Below are 16,135 nucleotides of genomic sequence, written 5' to 3'. Positions count from 1 at the left end.
TGTACAATTTAGGCCCCATTAGGACCCCTGATTCCGCCATGAACAAATTTAAAACTACAGTCATCAATGTACTAACTCATTGTGTTAACTTAGCTCTATCACTTCTGGTTCTACACAAGAAGATTTTTAAAGATTCCTTAATTTGGGGGGGGGGGGGGTTGGGCCCCCCTCGGGGCCCCCTGGGTGGGGCATAGTGCCCATTTTAACAAATTGAGATCCTAACCCCCTAGGGATGCTACCTGCCAAGTTTGGTGAAATCGGTCTTGGGGTTTTCAAGAAGAAGATGAAAATGTTAAAAAGTTTAGGCACGCCGGACGCTGGACGAAGAACGATCGCAATAGCTCACTTGAGCCTTTGGCTCAGGTGAGCTAAAAAGAGACAAAAAAAATATATTGGTCGTTCATATTTTGTGCCATCTCTTTCGGCTTTTTTCCCCCTTTCACTAACCGTGGGAAACACGTTGCTTTCCCTTATCTTTTGTTTATGTATGTATTTTTTAACGTTTTGTATAAGTCAACCAGTAATAATTTTTAGGTTTCCCCCTCAATTTTATATCAAAACTCCGTCTCCTTTTTTCCACTACTTGAATTTATTTCCCTTTCCTATCCTTTTTTTTAATGATTTACGGACTTGGTATGATAACTTATATGTATTTCCGCTTGATGTTGTGTCGATATCACATTCATTATTTTTAGTTCTCATGCTTTTGGGCATTGAAATTATTTACCCACTTCTACTTTTTTACTTCCTTGCCCGCTCTTCTCCATCTTGCCATATTTGTTATTCTCTATATATCTCCATACCTGTTGTGCAATACTCTCACCTATCCCATTTTTTGATGCTCAGGTCTGATGTGTATAACATTTTTTTTTTTTTTCACGTATGCTTATACTATCAGTGTCATTTTAATTTCTTTTTTTATGAGTCTAATGTAAAGCAACTGTATCAGCCTTCGAGCTGCTGGATTGTTATTTTATTTTATTTTTTTTTATATTTGCAGAATAAACCACATTGAATTGAATTGAATTGTATATCAACAAGAAGGCATAAATAATCAAGGTTCCGGTGTAACTTTGCTTTATCTCACGATTTCTCTGCAAGCGCATGCCATTGTTTTAGTATGTGCGCGCACCAGAGAATGAGCGCTTGTTAAAACATGCATAATTAAATATGGTGCATTTTCCACGCTGAGATGCTACTTTAAACAATATTTCCTATTTGATATGATTATTGCAATGGGTGTGGTTTTCATGACTTACAACACCATTATAACAGTTCTCAGAATACCAATTTACAACTGTTTTAATAGTGGTGTTGTAATTCATGGACTTATAACATAAGTTCCAACAGAAGTTACAACAGAGTTGAAATGGTGTTCATAAAACCACCCCAGGGCCTCTAAAATCTTTAAATGTGAAATTTCGGTGACCTGAAATGAAAATGTATCGCCCAAAAATAAAGAAAAGTTAACATACCAGTTCATTTTGAATCTTAATTGCCCAATCAGGCCACCAAATGAGTAGAAAATGACCTGCTTCAGGATCTAGTTGAGAGGTTATCCTCCTCCCCCAAATTAGATTGACCTACAGTAAGATAAGCTCTGAAGCCTGGTTTGAAGGTGGTCATTGCACTGAGATGGCCAGTGGTGATAGTTATACATCTCTTTAAAGTCTGTTCATCTGTCATGTGGTCGCTAGCATTGGCAAATCAAAAAGAACTCTAGTGACAGGTCTTACCATATATTTGCAACTGTTTGCAAAAAGAAAAAAAAGAAACAAATGACTAATGTTAATCAAATTCTGTTTCAAAATCAATTCAATTCGATCTAATCATTTATTGTTCATCACAAAGTTTGTTTTATTTGTAAAGATGTTTTCTTCTAAAAAAAATACAACATATTACATAACAGCACTGAAATGAATGAAGTATGGGATTCACACAAGATTTGTAGTCCAGCACACTACACTGGAGTGGATAGCATGAAGGCTGATTACTATTGTGACAATTTTTACACCAAGACTTTGTCATCAGTATGGAAAAAACTATACGCTACAAAAAATCTAAAATATTGTATGTAAGTGGCAATGGTCAAATTATATTTTTGCCATATCTAGATTCAAATGTACTTTATCTATTTCAGGGCCAACATTTCCTCCATAAAAGTGTGAAATCAAATAAAAATCTGTGAAGTAGAGGCAGTTATTGCACATTTTCCTTTTCATAAGATGAAAAGCACTAAAGCTATTGGGAAAAAATATCACCCTGAAAGCTGAATAAATTCTCTATAACATTTGTAAGACCTTTTGGGGATACCTCAACGCGTGAGGTAAATGGTAGTAACATGCAAAACAATAAGTCTGCAAAGATAATTGTGTCACATAAGATGGTGTCCTAGTAATACGAGGATGCCCTCACTCACATTCTGACATAAAATTAAGGTTTATGTTGTAAGTTTTGCAATAACGTAAAACATGGTGCCTTAATGTTGACGACAATCAGAACAGGCCATCAACAAACAAGCCTGCACACTGCAAAATGCCCTGGGCCCTGTTTTATCAAAAGATAAATTTAACATTAAGTCAAAATAATCTATGATTAACCTCTCAAATCAACTCTAAGTCCACTTAATCTATGATTAACTTCCAAGTCCACTTGAAGTCCGTCTTATCAAGACACCCAGAGTTGACATCAACTCCAACTTCCTAAAAAATCAACACATAAGTTTTCTCAACCGCTCCAAATCTATGATTAACTTAACAGGTGATAAATATCAACTTTAAGTAGAAACAGTCTAGGTAGACTCAATTGTAAGGCAATTTACAGAAGAAAGATGACTGTCACACTTTCCTAGTCTAGCTGGGGTCTTGTCACAAATATTTGTCTGTTAAATGCTAACCTTTCTCTAACATTTTGTTGCGTTTCTTTCATGTAATTATGGTCTTTTCCTTGCATGAAATTCACGATCGGCACGCATTGCTTACGCGACTGCTGCACGCAAACACCCTCGACAGCAGTCGCAATCCCAGCCTGCGCGCCCGGCGCCTCGGCACACCGTCCGCCGCCAATCAAGCTATCGCCAGCAAGCAAGTAACCGAGTACAGTACTGGAACTGGAACCGCGTCTGTGTGTAATGCATATCTTGCCAAAGTAAAGAACCCATATGCGAGGAAACCAGTGATTTCTGACGTGCGTAAGCCTACGTAGAGCTAGTTCGGCAATAGATACTAATTAAGAGTTTAGTAGGCATATACAGAAAATAAAGAGTTTAAAAGCACCGAGTACGACAGTAACTTGAGATCCAGCTTAAAAACGTTAGGCCCAACTGGTTATAGATAACGTTCAGCGAGTCGTTTGTACTTACCGTAACACGTAGTGGCGTACTGCTGATTAGAGCGTCTAAGTCATTCTAGAATTTCGACATGTTGATGATGTAGACTTGCGATCTATTCTTTACAAAGCCGATCTGCGCCGTAGAGGTAAAAACAAGCTACTGTAATCACCGCACTCTCACAAGTTTCCATAATCCTACACGTAAACACACAGGACTTCAGCCTATTGAATTAAGACTTGAAGTAATCCTACGTATGTGCGGAATCTTTACGGTACACGCGTACGCAGATTTTCGTTGAGCTCGGGATGTGCTAGATCTATCGACCTACTTTTTTCAATACAACGCAAAGCGGCGTATTTTGCGGTTTTGTTGCAAACTTAATACTTCTAATTCAGCGGCTGTATAGCGCTAATAATACTGCGTCGCACTAGCAGACTACGAATCCGTGGCCATGGCAAACAATCATGTTTTTGTTGTTTGTTTTGCTTAATGTATTGTTTTGTTTTTAAGCAGACAGTACCGGAAACCAGCCTCGTCCCGTGTTTTTAGTTTTGACTAAATCAATAATTAAGTCATGGTGATGAGCTATAACTATAATCGACTATTAAGTCTCTTCGTAAAACGGAAACTTGCAGTTGATTTAAAGTTATAGCAGACTTCAAGTTGGATAAAGTTAGCGTTGATTTCACAATCAACGCTAACTTTATCTTGATAAAACAGGGCCCTGATATTCCAGCTTTTCCCTATTTGAAACAAATAGGGTTCAATAACATTCTGTACACTCTTTCTTACCTGTCTCTCTTAGATGCATGTTGACTTTTGTACTGAGAAGAGTAAAGAATTATAGCGATAGTAGCACCAGTGAAGATGGACAGCACCTTCGTAAGTGCTTTGCCATGAATACGCATTCTGCCAATGTATAGCGACTGGAAACACCGTCTTGGAATGTTCTGAAAACAAAACAAAACAATGCATTAAACAAATATTAGTTTAACCAGTAAATTACCAGAGTGAAGACCCGGGTGAAAATTATCTAAATACAAACATGAAACTGTTCAGACATATTGATCAAGGAATGTTTTGCCCATCAATTTGATTATGAATGTTAATGGACATAACATGGTTTGTGTTTAGTCAGTACTTCTACAATCATTCACTGTTCAGCATTACGGTTCCAGAAGCACCCTCTCCGCTAACCTTGGAAAAGGTAACCTAATTACCGGTAGTAATTCATGCAGCTGATCGTCTGTAAAGGGAACAAGACGTGAAGTTTGTAACAACTGAATTTATGATAATAATTCCGGAAATGCAAACAGTCGGTGAGTAACGAAGGATACACTACCTATGAGAAATGAATGATACGCGGTTTATTTGATGGAAGTTACTTTTGTAAATGCGTATGTTAGTTTGATATACTGACAGTTTGTTCATAAGCTTATAAGTTGTAAAGTTAACATGATGAGCAGTGAACAATAACCGGAGACTTCTATGTACAAGCTCATGGAAGTTATGATGCATTGCACGTTTTGACATACGCAATGTCAGAGGAGCTTTTGATTGTTATACATATGTGTTTAGGATAACTGCTGTGTAATGCACAGGCAGAGTGTTATGTTATAAGAACGATATAGTGCTCTCTGATGGAAATAAGTTGTGTGTGTTGTGTTGCAAAGGAGGCACATCACAGTTCAGAAAGAGGGGGGGGGGGGGGAATTACGTCAGATTGAGACATGAATGCTACTAACCGGAGGGCCAAACCCCAAAAAGTCGCTTACTTAACGAGTGAGTTGCACTCTCTCTACAAACTAAGTAGACCATGCTTATTTTCAAGTTTTTATTGTAACAAACAACATTTTACTGGTCTACCTCAAAAAATTTGTTGCGAAAGCCTCCAAATCCAAGATGGCGTCCAAGATGGCCGCCATATTTACTGAATTTGTTATTTGAAAGATAGAATTTGATTGAAACATCAGATTTCAACAAATTTGATGTCATATGAAAGAGAATAAAATTTTCTACAAGTTGATACCATTTTTGTGGGTTATTGTGATAACTGGATTGAGATTTTAAGGAAAAAACACTCATTTTTTGATATTTTTCTGAAAAAAGGAAAATCATGAAAATGCTTGATTCAGCATAAATCAGAGAAAGACTGAAGGATTATCTTGAAACATCTCAAGAATTTTGTTTAACATATAATTAATATTTGGAGAAAATTAGGGGTCAGTACCGTTTTCGGTTCAGGAGTTATAATGTCTCAAACTTCAAAACTCACTATGTAAAAATGGCCACTTTAGTTGTGACAAGACTTTGTTGGTCGTAAAAAAAGCCTGCGCGCGCCAAGACTACTACACGCACCACTGGCACTGGCGCTTGTGGCAGTGCCAGTGGTGCGTGTAGTAGTCTTGGCAAACGCAGACTTTTTCTTTGACAAACTAGGGTTTGTGCCTGCAAACTAACTTTTCATACCAAGTGGTAGCTCAGGTGACGCTGATTGCTATTATTTCAAAGTAGATTGTTCTGAAGCAGATGAGATGAAGCAAGAAATATCTTTCAAATAGAGGTAGAAGCTTGAAATAACCTTGCTATAGAAAGTTTAAAACAAAATTTGGATCAATCACTCAAAAAATTCAAGATTGCAGGCCATCAAAGCTGACATAGTGTATTGCGCCAAAGTAACTGTATCATTTCGATTTTTATGCAATTTTGTCTGTTTTGGTGTCTATTTATATGTTTTTTGATATATTCTGAACATTTTGATGCTACTTCAAACCATCTTAAGTTTTTATGGAGACATTGTTCAGAATGCACCATGAATATTTCTCTAAAAAGTAAAAAAAAAATTAAATTAAAAATGTTTATGAAAACCATGCAGAAATTAAAATCTTTACCATATAATCAATGTTTGGAGGTCAGTATTGTATTTGGTTCAGGAGTTATAATGTCTCAAACTTGAGATCCCATTTTACGTAATTATGTATTTCACGCATCTGTTCCCAAAGACGTCACAGAGGGTCAAATCCAAGATCGTGCTTACTTTTCGAGTTCCACTCTCTCTATAAACAAAACCATACATAATATTAAGCATACTAAGCAATGTTCCGTAAGTACACCTCAGTAGATTTGTTGCAAAAACCTCCAAAGTACAGATGCGGTCCAATAGGGCCGCCATTTTTATTGAATTTAACATTTCAAACATAAAATTTGATAGAGACATTGGATTGCAACAAATTTGATGTCATATGAAGGAGAGCAAAACTTCTTAAAAGTTGATACCACTTTAGCTGTGTATTGTGATAAATTGGGGGGGGTTGTTTGCTTCTCTTTTTTTTTGGGGGGGGGGGAATCCATATTTTTATATTCTTTTGAAAAAAGGAAGAAATGTAAAAATGCATGATTTAGTATTTATCAAAGAAGAACTGAAGAATTATTTTGAAACCTGCGATTGAGATTGAGATTTACTGAGATTGAGACATAATTCATATTTCTGGAATTACAGGCAATATCATACACTGTTGACAAGTTAACATCTAGAACTTGAAAAAAAATGTATTCATGCATTATAAATTTTGCATACAATGTGTTTGCATGGTCACATGTAATACTGTAATGGTCTAGTGACTTGCAAGTACCTGCAAACTAACTTTTCATGCCAAGTGGTAGGTGACGCTGGTCGCTATTACTATAGCATTTCATCATAGTAGATTGTTCTGAGGCAGATAAGATTGAACAGAAAGTATTTTCCAAAAAGAGATAGGAGCTTGGAATTTGGCACAAATTTTTCCAATGTGTAATATGTAGCGATAAAAATAGTATCCACACAAATTTCAAGATGGCGGTAATTAATCGAGGTTGTCGTTCAAGGCATTATTTGCCATTAGTGCACGTAAAACAAAAACCCAGCTTTACTTAATTCCTCAAGCTAGTTCTAAACTGTGAGTTAGGGATAGAACAACTAATGTACAAACTTAAATCAGTATATTTAATGCTAAATATTGTTAGATGTACTAAATAGATCTGATAAGATTTTTTTTATATAATTCAAATTCAAATTCAAATTCAAATACTAAATTGTTAACAGTTATCATGGTTATGGTTTCTTGAAAAGAAATGGTGATATCTCCGTATGTTTTAGGCTTTATTATGATTTTTTTTTTACATGGAAGAATGTTTTGTAATACAATTCTAACCTGCACATATAAATCGAATCTCTCTGATATCTCTCTCAATGGCAAACAATACCTTAAGTGTGTTGCGTCAAAGTTAAATCTCAACTTATAACTTATAATTTGATATATATTTTTAATCTTCTTATCTTTCTGTCTATTACATGTTTCTATACATCCGAACGATATTGTACTAGTGTAAACCATATTGAGGGTCTTTTTTTTTTAGTGGGGGTGGAGCTCATTTCAGTGTTTGGGTAAGGCCCAATCTTTGATAAAAAACAAAAATGCTTCTGTATCAAAGATACTATATGCTTTTTTACTTGTATGTTACTCTGCTGTTGTAGACTGCGTGAATGATGATGGTATATGTGTAATAATGTCTGATCCGTAGATGTCCTTGAAAGCCCTTCTGATCCGAACCCCCCCCCCCCAAAAAAAAAAAAAAAAAAAAATCCGACATGGCGGCAAGTTCTCAACTTTGCTCTGAAATGTGTTTTGCGAAATTACTTTTCAGTATATTGTTCGAATAAAATTGTCCGAATTGATTATTCGTGCTGCATATTCACATTTACAAATAAACATGCTGAAACTGTATTTACTGTAATCAGATTTTTCTTACATTGTTTTTGGGCTGATTTCATGTAGGTTATAGTGTCACAATTGATCTGAACTTATGCCATTGGTAGATGCTTTCCCATATTAGATATCAGGATCACTCGAGAGTGAAAATGTTCATTTTCATTTATTTTAGAGTGACCTCGGGGATCACTCGAAGAGTTACGAGTGATCCCTAAGGCAGGGCTCGACACTAACGTTGGTCCGGTGGCCCGGGGCCACCAAAAACGCACGTCGGGCCACCAAAATGTCCGAAATGAAGAATTTGGTGGCCTGATCGGGCCACCAAAAAAGGTCGGATATTTGCCTTTGGGCCACCCAAAATAAAAGTTAGTGTGGAGCCCTGCCAAAGGTCACTCTAAAATGAGTGAAAATGAACATTTTCACTCAAAAGTCACTCCAATTTCTACTCTAAATTCACCGTTTTCTGTTATTCACTCCTCACATCAAAAGTAAAAACTTCCACTCGATTTGTTTTTTCTTTTTCGGAGAGGAGAATATCACTGGATTTTTTTTTTTTCGGAGAGTAGAATATCACTGGTTTTAAAATGTGTCCATAAAAACCTAAGACGGTTTAAGATATCACAACAGACAAAATTGTATCAAAATCGAAATAATACATATAACTTGGCGCAATACACTATGTCAACTTTGATGGCTGTCATCTTGATTTTTTTTTTTTGAGCGGTTGTTCTAAATTGTGTCTTAAACTATCTATAACATAACATAACATAACATAACATACCTTGGATGTGGGCGTAAAGTTATACTTAACTTATTTGCCCCTCGGTGTCGTCATAACATGACATTAATAACTTTTAGTTAGGCGCTGTGCCAAGTTTCAAGCTACTACCTCTATTTGAAATTTGGTTTGCTTCATCTCATCTGCTTCAGAATAATCTACTTTGAAATAATAGCGATCAGTATCACCTGAGCTACCACTTGATATGAAAAGTTAGTTTGCAGGCACAAACTCTTGTTTGTCAAAGAAAAAGTCTGCATTTGCCAAGACTACTACACGCACTACTGGCGCTGCTACCAGCGCCAGTGCCAGTGGTGCGTGTAGTAGTCTTGGCGCGCGCAGACTTTTTTTTATGACCAACAAGGTCTTGGTCACAACTAAAGTGGCCATTCTTACGTAGTGAGTTTTCAAGTTTGAGACATTATAACTCCTGAACCAAAAATGGTACTGACCCCTAATTTTCTCCAAATATTAATTATATGTTAAACAAAATTCTTGAAACGTTTCAAGATAATCCCTCAGTCTTTCTCTGATTTATGCTGAATCAAGCATTTTCATGATTTTCCTTTTTTCAGAAAAATATCAAAAAATGAGTGTTTTTTCCTTAAAATCTCAATCCAGTTATCACAATAACCCACAAAAATGGTATCAACTTGTAGAAAATTTTATTCTCTTTCATATGACATCAAATTTGTTGAAATCTGATGTTTCAATCAAATTCTATCTTTCAAACAACAAATTCAGTAAATATGGCGGCCATCTTGGACGCCATCTTGGATTTGGAGGCTTTCGCAACAAATTTTTTGAGGTAGACCAGTGGAATGTTGTTTGTTACAATAAAAACTTGAAAATAAGCATGGTCTACTTAGTTTGTAGAGAGAGTGCAACTCGACCTCTGTTTTTAGCTTTTGGCCCCCCGGTTATACTGTGTGAGCATGGATGACTGGTTGAGTTGAAGCATCACATTGAGTTATAGGGGTATAGTTCGCGATGTAAATACACAATGTGTATACGTGCAACCCATAATTGCTTGTAACACAACTGAAGTTCAAGTTTATGTTATCACAAAGAAGGCTAGCATGGATATAAGCTACTACACTGGCAGAGACTCCAACCCCAAGCACCTTCAGATCTGGAGATTCTCCCGCCTGAAACCCCAAGCAAACGGGAGACTCCAAGTTGATGTGTGCGAAGCGTCAAGTTCCTAGGGTTCTAGATGCTCTCTGGTGCTATCTAAGGCTTATTTTTGCAACATACGATAGCAATAAGTAAGAAATCCTTTCCAACGGGAGACATTGAGCCAGAGCGGGAGAAATTAAATCTCAAACGGGAGAACGGGAGATTTGGCAAAAATGGGTTTTCGGCGGGAGATCTCCCGTCGAAAACGGGAGAGTTGGAGTCTCTGCACTGGCAGTTGGTTAATAAATAGACTCACTGTTGTTGTTTTATCTGTTTTATAGTTATTGTTCATTCATGCACAGGACTATTGTATTGATAAGTGGTAATTACACACTATAGCAGATTTAGGGGCCTATTAGCATGGATGGCTGCATTTGTGTACTGGTAGATGTGATGATGGCAGATAACTGCATGATTGTCACATGATTGTCATGCGATCATACAGTGTTTGGTATAATGTCAAGTAGGCTTACACTAGTGCATATTGGATAACCAAGCATTAATAATAATGTTGCTATGGTTACCTTCCATACACACACTCACAGTCGCCTTAAGACAGGTTACGACAAGAATTCATGCACTCATACTCTCACATGAAATCAATTGTGTATCAGAGTATTAAATTCACAAAAAGACTGTTATTAGTATAAGTGCTTACTGTGCATCTGTATTGATATGCAAAGGGTTTGCGTCAAGTGCGTACTGTGCATCTGTATTGATATGCAAAGGGTTTGCGTCAAGTGTTATTCTGACAAGTTGAGCATCATTATTTTGATCATTTCAGTGAACCGCTGATTGGGGAGAACCCAGTGAATAAACAGAAAGGAAAGTTCAAGAAAGGCTGTTGTTCAAATGTCTCCTCATTTGGCGCGTTTACATTCACCCTAGAGTTGAATAATATATCTCTGAAAGTGAAACTGCAGCCATCTTGCCTATGGTTTGTTTGTTTGTTTGTTTGATTTGATTTGATTTATTTCTGCATTTAATCAAATACAAATCGAATGCAAATTTCAAAAAGCACAAAAACAAAGAATAACAAGTGCAGTGATTTAAAATGATAACACAACATCACACAAATATAAGATAAACATAAGCAATTGTATTGTGCAGTATACTATACAAAAACATGCAATAAGATTTATAGTATTTTCCAGTAAATAAAATATAAATGAAAGCAGGAGACCACCATTGTGAGCGATTAAGCCTGAAATGGATGGGGCCTCATAAAAAGACTATCTGGCAACACAACTCTCTTGGAGGAAATTGAGTGATCGGGTTGGTGCTGTGCAGTTGCAGGTGTGGGTGCACAATGCAGTTACATGAAGTAAAACGTGTTGGGAAGTAGCAAAATTCCAACATGGATTTTTAAAAAACATTATCTTCCAGTTTGCACCAGAATTCCTGGTCTGTGATTGGTCAAAATTTGTTGCATGAAGCTGTTTATTGTATTGCACAGTAACAGGGCTGCCAACATTGGAAACTAGTTGAGAGTGAGACTCCCATCGGCCAATGCTGTAATTTAGGAGTCAAAATGAGTGAGATCAATAGAAATGCATGCAAATGAAATAAAGTTTCAGAGTGAGAAAGGACCAAAATGAGTGAGTCTCACTCTCAATGAGTGAGAGTTGGCAGCCCCCATTGGCTGCTGACTGCATCCAGCAGTCAGCTACGGGCTTAATTTTGATGTTGGTTTAGATGAAATGGTACGAGTCATGACAATGAGAACTTATCTACCAGTGATACGTGGAGACGACAGTTGTCAGAATCCGCTATTAATTCAGATCATGAATCAGAAACATGTAATCATTCTACATGTACCTGTGCTACAGTCCCATCTATTTTGTATGGTACAACGTCAGGGGAATTGGCTAGGTATGAGTCAGTACGACCGTGCCTGCAGCAGCATTTTAAGTCCTACGGATGTACATTGTAGCTTACCCGACCAAGGCAGCACCGTACGCAGCTAGCACAGCCTCGGCTGCCTCAGCTCAGCGCATAACACTAACAGTGCTGCAAAGAGAAAGGGCTGCGTATAACTACTAAAGTCCTAGACAACAAAATGATGCATAAATATGTCCCTGACGCAAGTCAATGAAACTATACACCAGTTCACATGAATATGGGTGAGAATTCTGAACGATGTACATTTGTACAATTGAGCCAAAACAGCACCAAATTTAAAAGTAGGAATTACTCAAAATCATTTATCTTACCTGAAAGAGTATAATTCAAGCTTTAATATGAACCCAATTATACCAGGATCTTCCCAGAGGAACATGTTTTTATTCACCGCATAAGTTTACCAAGTTTACCACAACCAGAACAGTGAACGTCCTTGAGGAATATTACAGGCCGAATATTTGAATACCACCTAACATAGATCTGATTCAGTGCAGAATCGGAAAGAAATATCTTAAGGGATATGTGTATACATGTGTGGGCAGAATATTAAGTTTGTAAAGTACTGTTAACCTGTATGTTGGTAGACTGAATGGTAATGCAGCTGTCATTTGTATGATGCACCTCTTGACCCCCGGGAAAGGTGCGTCATGGTCGCGTCAAGTACCACCAATTTGATGACGCGTGGTACCGTCATGGGAGCAAAATGTCCGTCACAATACTGACCCATTATGTGCGTCATAGTCGATCATTTAAAGTGAAAACAAAGTTCTGGTAAGGGCTTGAGAACCCGTCTGGCACCATTTCATATTTGCTTGCAATATATCGAAAGAGTCTACAAAGAAACTTACCTGGCTGACGCGGTTTGCCGGAATGATGAGTCGTATTGGAGTATTTTGAGAAAAATAAGAAAAGTAGGTAGACCGACTTTTATTCCAGAAGGCTCCAGACTAACTCGGTCTCAGGGAAAACTCGACCCTATTTCAGACAATTTACTCACAGTTCGTGATCGCCATGTTCATCAGTACTCTATAATACTACGGGTACCAAACGAGGTCTTACTGAGCAGACTGGCAGGAAAGTGCGTGCTAATCCTGTACAAACCAAATGGACAGCGCGCGGTCCTCAAGCCTACTAGTATACGCACATCACCTCAGTTGCTGAGACGCACGGTCTTTGAAGTTTTTGTTGTTGTTTTAATATCAAGCGTCTTTGATTGTTTTTAGAGGTGCTTGAGAGGCGCACACTAATTTTGCATGCGCGCCAAAGAGGTTTATGATGCGCGTGTTGTAACAACTCGGACCATTACTGCGAGTAGCCAGAACGCTGCAATGTAGTTTATACAGGCCACTCCCATATGCATAGTACAACACTGTACAATCCAGAGGGACAACCAATACAACTCATCCCGCCGTCAAGCAAAGCAAGGCCGAGTTATCCCCGAGTCCGAGTCTAGCCTGACCCCGTTCTGGTAAGTTCTGAGACTGAACGTTTTTGGTTATATTTCCCATTTTCGTCGTTACCCATCGAATATCTTGTTATTACAGCGTTATTCCGCACATTTCCTAGGCATACGTTCACATTTGGAGCAAAATTTGACAACTTTTGCAGGCGTACCAGAACTTTGTTTGGGCTTTAACCAGAGTGTGTCAAAAGGTTCGTTAATAGGACCGTCATGTAATTTTGCGAGGCTTATTGCATGGTATCCCTCCGTAACAGAATAAAACAAACTCACGATCGCGAGCCGGCCGAATTTACCAGCTCCTGAAAACGCGAAAATGACACAATTTTCACTCAGTTTTATTATAACATACTGATACTCACTTCATTCTCGTACAGTGAGGTCCACGAGGTGTTTTAGCATGTCGCTGCGACATGCTAAAATTTTTGCGCGACATCCTTCAAAACTTGCGACATTCTAAGCGCCATGCCAAAAAAACTGTGACATGCTAAAAGTAACTAACTCGCAAATGACTTATAGGGTGCTCCTTGTTGAAAGGAGCAGCAGTTTACAAGCGCCAAAAGTTTATCCACAGTCACGGCACTGATCACGACACAATGCGTCTCAACAACTAGCTACAGTACTCGCACAACACCATATCACACACTTGCTCACTCACGTCTCCCTCACCAACCTGCTCACATGTACATGCCATGGGATTGCGCTCTGATTCGGGATCCACACACACAGCAATTTGTGTGAAGTAACACCTAGCCGGTGCAGCGGCACAGACAGCCGCCTGTATGCATGTGAGAGGGAGAGAGAGGACGGAAAGAGAGGGTCGGAGGCCGAGGGAGGCTGAGGAAGGCTGACACGTGCTCGCTTGTTGTCACGCTTGTTGTCGGGTTACGCAAAAACAAACAATATGAAATGCATGCCCCCCTCCGCCAAAGGTTGTATTTTTTATTTTTTTATTTTTTTTTTGCTGCTTTGGTTTGTTTGTTCATTTGTCTGCCTGTCTGTCTCTCTATTCGCAAAATAAGTCAAAAGTTGGGAACAGATTAGGATGAAATTTCAGGAACAGTTGGTTGGTAAAATGGCGCAAGGAACAGATGATTAAATTTTGGTAGTGAGAAGGATTTATGATACCACTGGAATTCAACATCAGGATATTAAGGATTTTTTCTTAGACTTTGTTTCATATATTTGAAAGGATTTGTATCAATTCTTTAGGAAGCTTGCCATTGGCAATAGCAATTACGCAAAATTAGATGCGTTCAAAGCATTGCCGCAGAGAGAAAATTACCTCCATCTTTCGTTAAAAAAAATCAAAAACAAAAACGAACGATGGAGTAAGCAAATGCAACTTGTTTAATCTTTTTTTTTTTGGTAGATTCAGCGGGTTATTGTTTTTTATCTAAAAAGCCATGCGTTCCATTTGAACCTTTAGTAAGTTAGATTTTACTCGAGCGCCGAAGTCGAATTTATTCCAAGGATCTCGTCGCAATACCGAGTTTCCAATGTGTATTTATTTTCGCGTAGCTTTCGGTGTTGCAAAATTTTGCTAGGGCCTAAGCTTACTACTAAACTTATTTCTGTCGTTTCTCACACCTCGTTTGGTACGATTTCTTCCATTTTATATCACTTTATCCGTTCCCTTTATACTTTGAAGTAAACGTATATAATTCCGTGTCTCGCACTGTTATTTTTGTAACGGCGATTTCTCCGCTTCGCTGCAATACTTTTTTTCGAATCGAAGCGACGGAGCTCGGAGTTTGATCCCAGCAGCCGCTTCGATGTGCTGTTTAATTGTATTTTCTAAATAAAAATGTTTGTGTCGTTGGGAGGTGTTGATACTTTGTATTTGTTATTTATTTTCCTAGGTATTTATCTCGAGGGATTATGCGTGTTTCTTAATGTTGATAGGAAAAGGCTAAAATGATCTTGAGTGATGTCTGATGGTGATGATGATAACTACGCTGGTGACTGGTGTAAAAAGACGGCTTCCTGTGAATGCTGAGCGTACGTGACGTTTGTTTATTTCCCTTTCCCTCTTACTCTTCTTTCCCCCTTACTCTTCTTTCCCCTCTCAAGAATGATAAAAAAAGAAATTACATACACCTCACAACAAAAAGAACCATGTGCTATAGCAACCTTCGTATATTATAAGTTAAATCTAAATGTTCAATATCAGCAAAGAACAAGGGGAAAGCACGAATGACAATAAATAAAAGCGAAGAGATCGTGTATGCAGTCTCTTCGGCTCGAAGAAACTTGACACCCCACCCCTCTCCCTTGTGGAAATTTCCACAAAAGCAGGTGCCACACCCAGGTGCGTGCCAGACGAAAGAATGCGCGCACTGGAATAAACAGCATGTAAATATCCTGGAAATATCGATCGAAGAACCAGCTCATTAGTTGAATTAAAGGAATCATTGCAAAGATATCATGATTCTACTTCTATAGCCTTTCTTTTAGCGCGTAGTAGGAAACATCGAACAGTCGATTATAGTGTACTTGATCGAATATCTAATGTTCCCTGAACAATAAAAAAAGGATTGATTATTCAGTCAATTAAAAATGCAATCACAGAAATACATGAATTAAAGGACAAGTTCACCTTCATAAACATAAGGATTGAGAGAATGTAGCAATATTAGTAGAACACATCATTGAAAGTTTGAGGAAAATCAGACAATCCGTTCAAAAGTTATGAATTTTTGAAGTTTTTGTGCAGTACCCGCTGGATGAGAAGACTA

General features: G+C 37.9%; 1 protein-coding gene across 1 annotated transcript in view; it reads right to left on the bottom strand.

The window, feature by feature from the left end:
- The window catches only part of LOC139730614 (alpha-N-acetylgalactosaminide alpha-2,6-sialyltransferase 2-like), a 166,521-nt gene that overhangs the window by 81,989 nt on the left and 68,397 nt on the right, over positions 1-16,135 (bottom strand). Inside the window, exon 2 of the mRNA XM_071641471.1 lies at positions 4,124-4,281. Coding sequence (XP_071497572.1) covers positions 4,124-4,239 — 116 coding nt within the window. The 5' untranslated portion in view covers positions 4,240-4,281. The remainder of the gene's footprint in view (positions 1-4,123; positions 4,282-16,135) is intronic.

Source organism: Diadema antillarum, unplaced genomic scaffold, assembly GCF_040938485.1.
Source record: "Diadema antillarum isolate AM-2024a unplaced genomic scaffold, OU_Dant_1.0 seq00000322_RagTag, whole genome shotgun sequence".
Taxonomy (NCBI): Eukaryota; Metazoa; Echinodermata; class Echinoidea; order Diadematoida; family Diadematidae; genus Diadema; species Diadema antillarum.
This window is presented reverse-complemented; position numbering and strand designations above follow the sequence as displayed.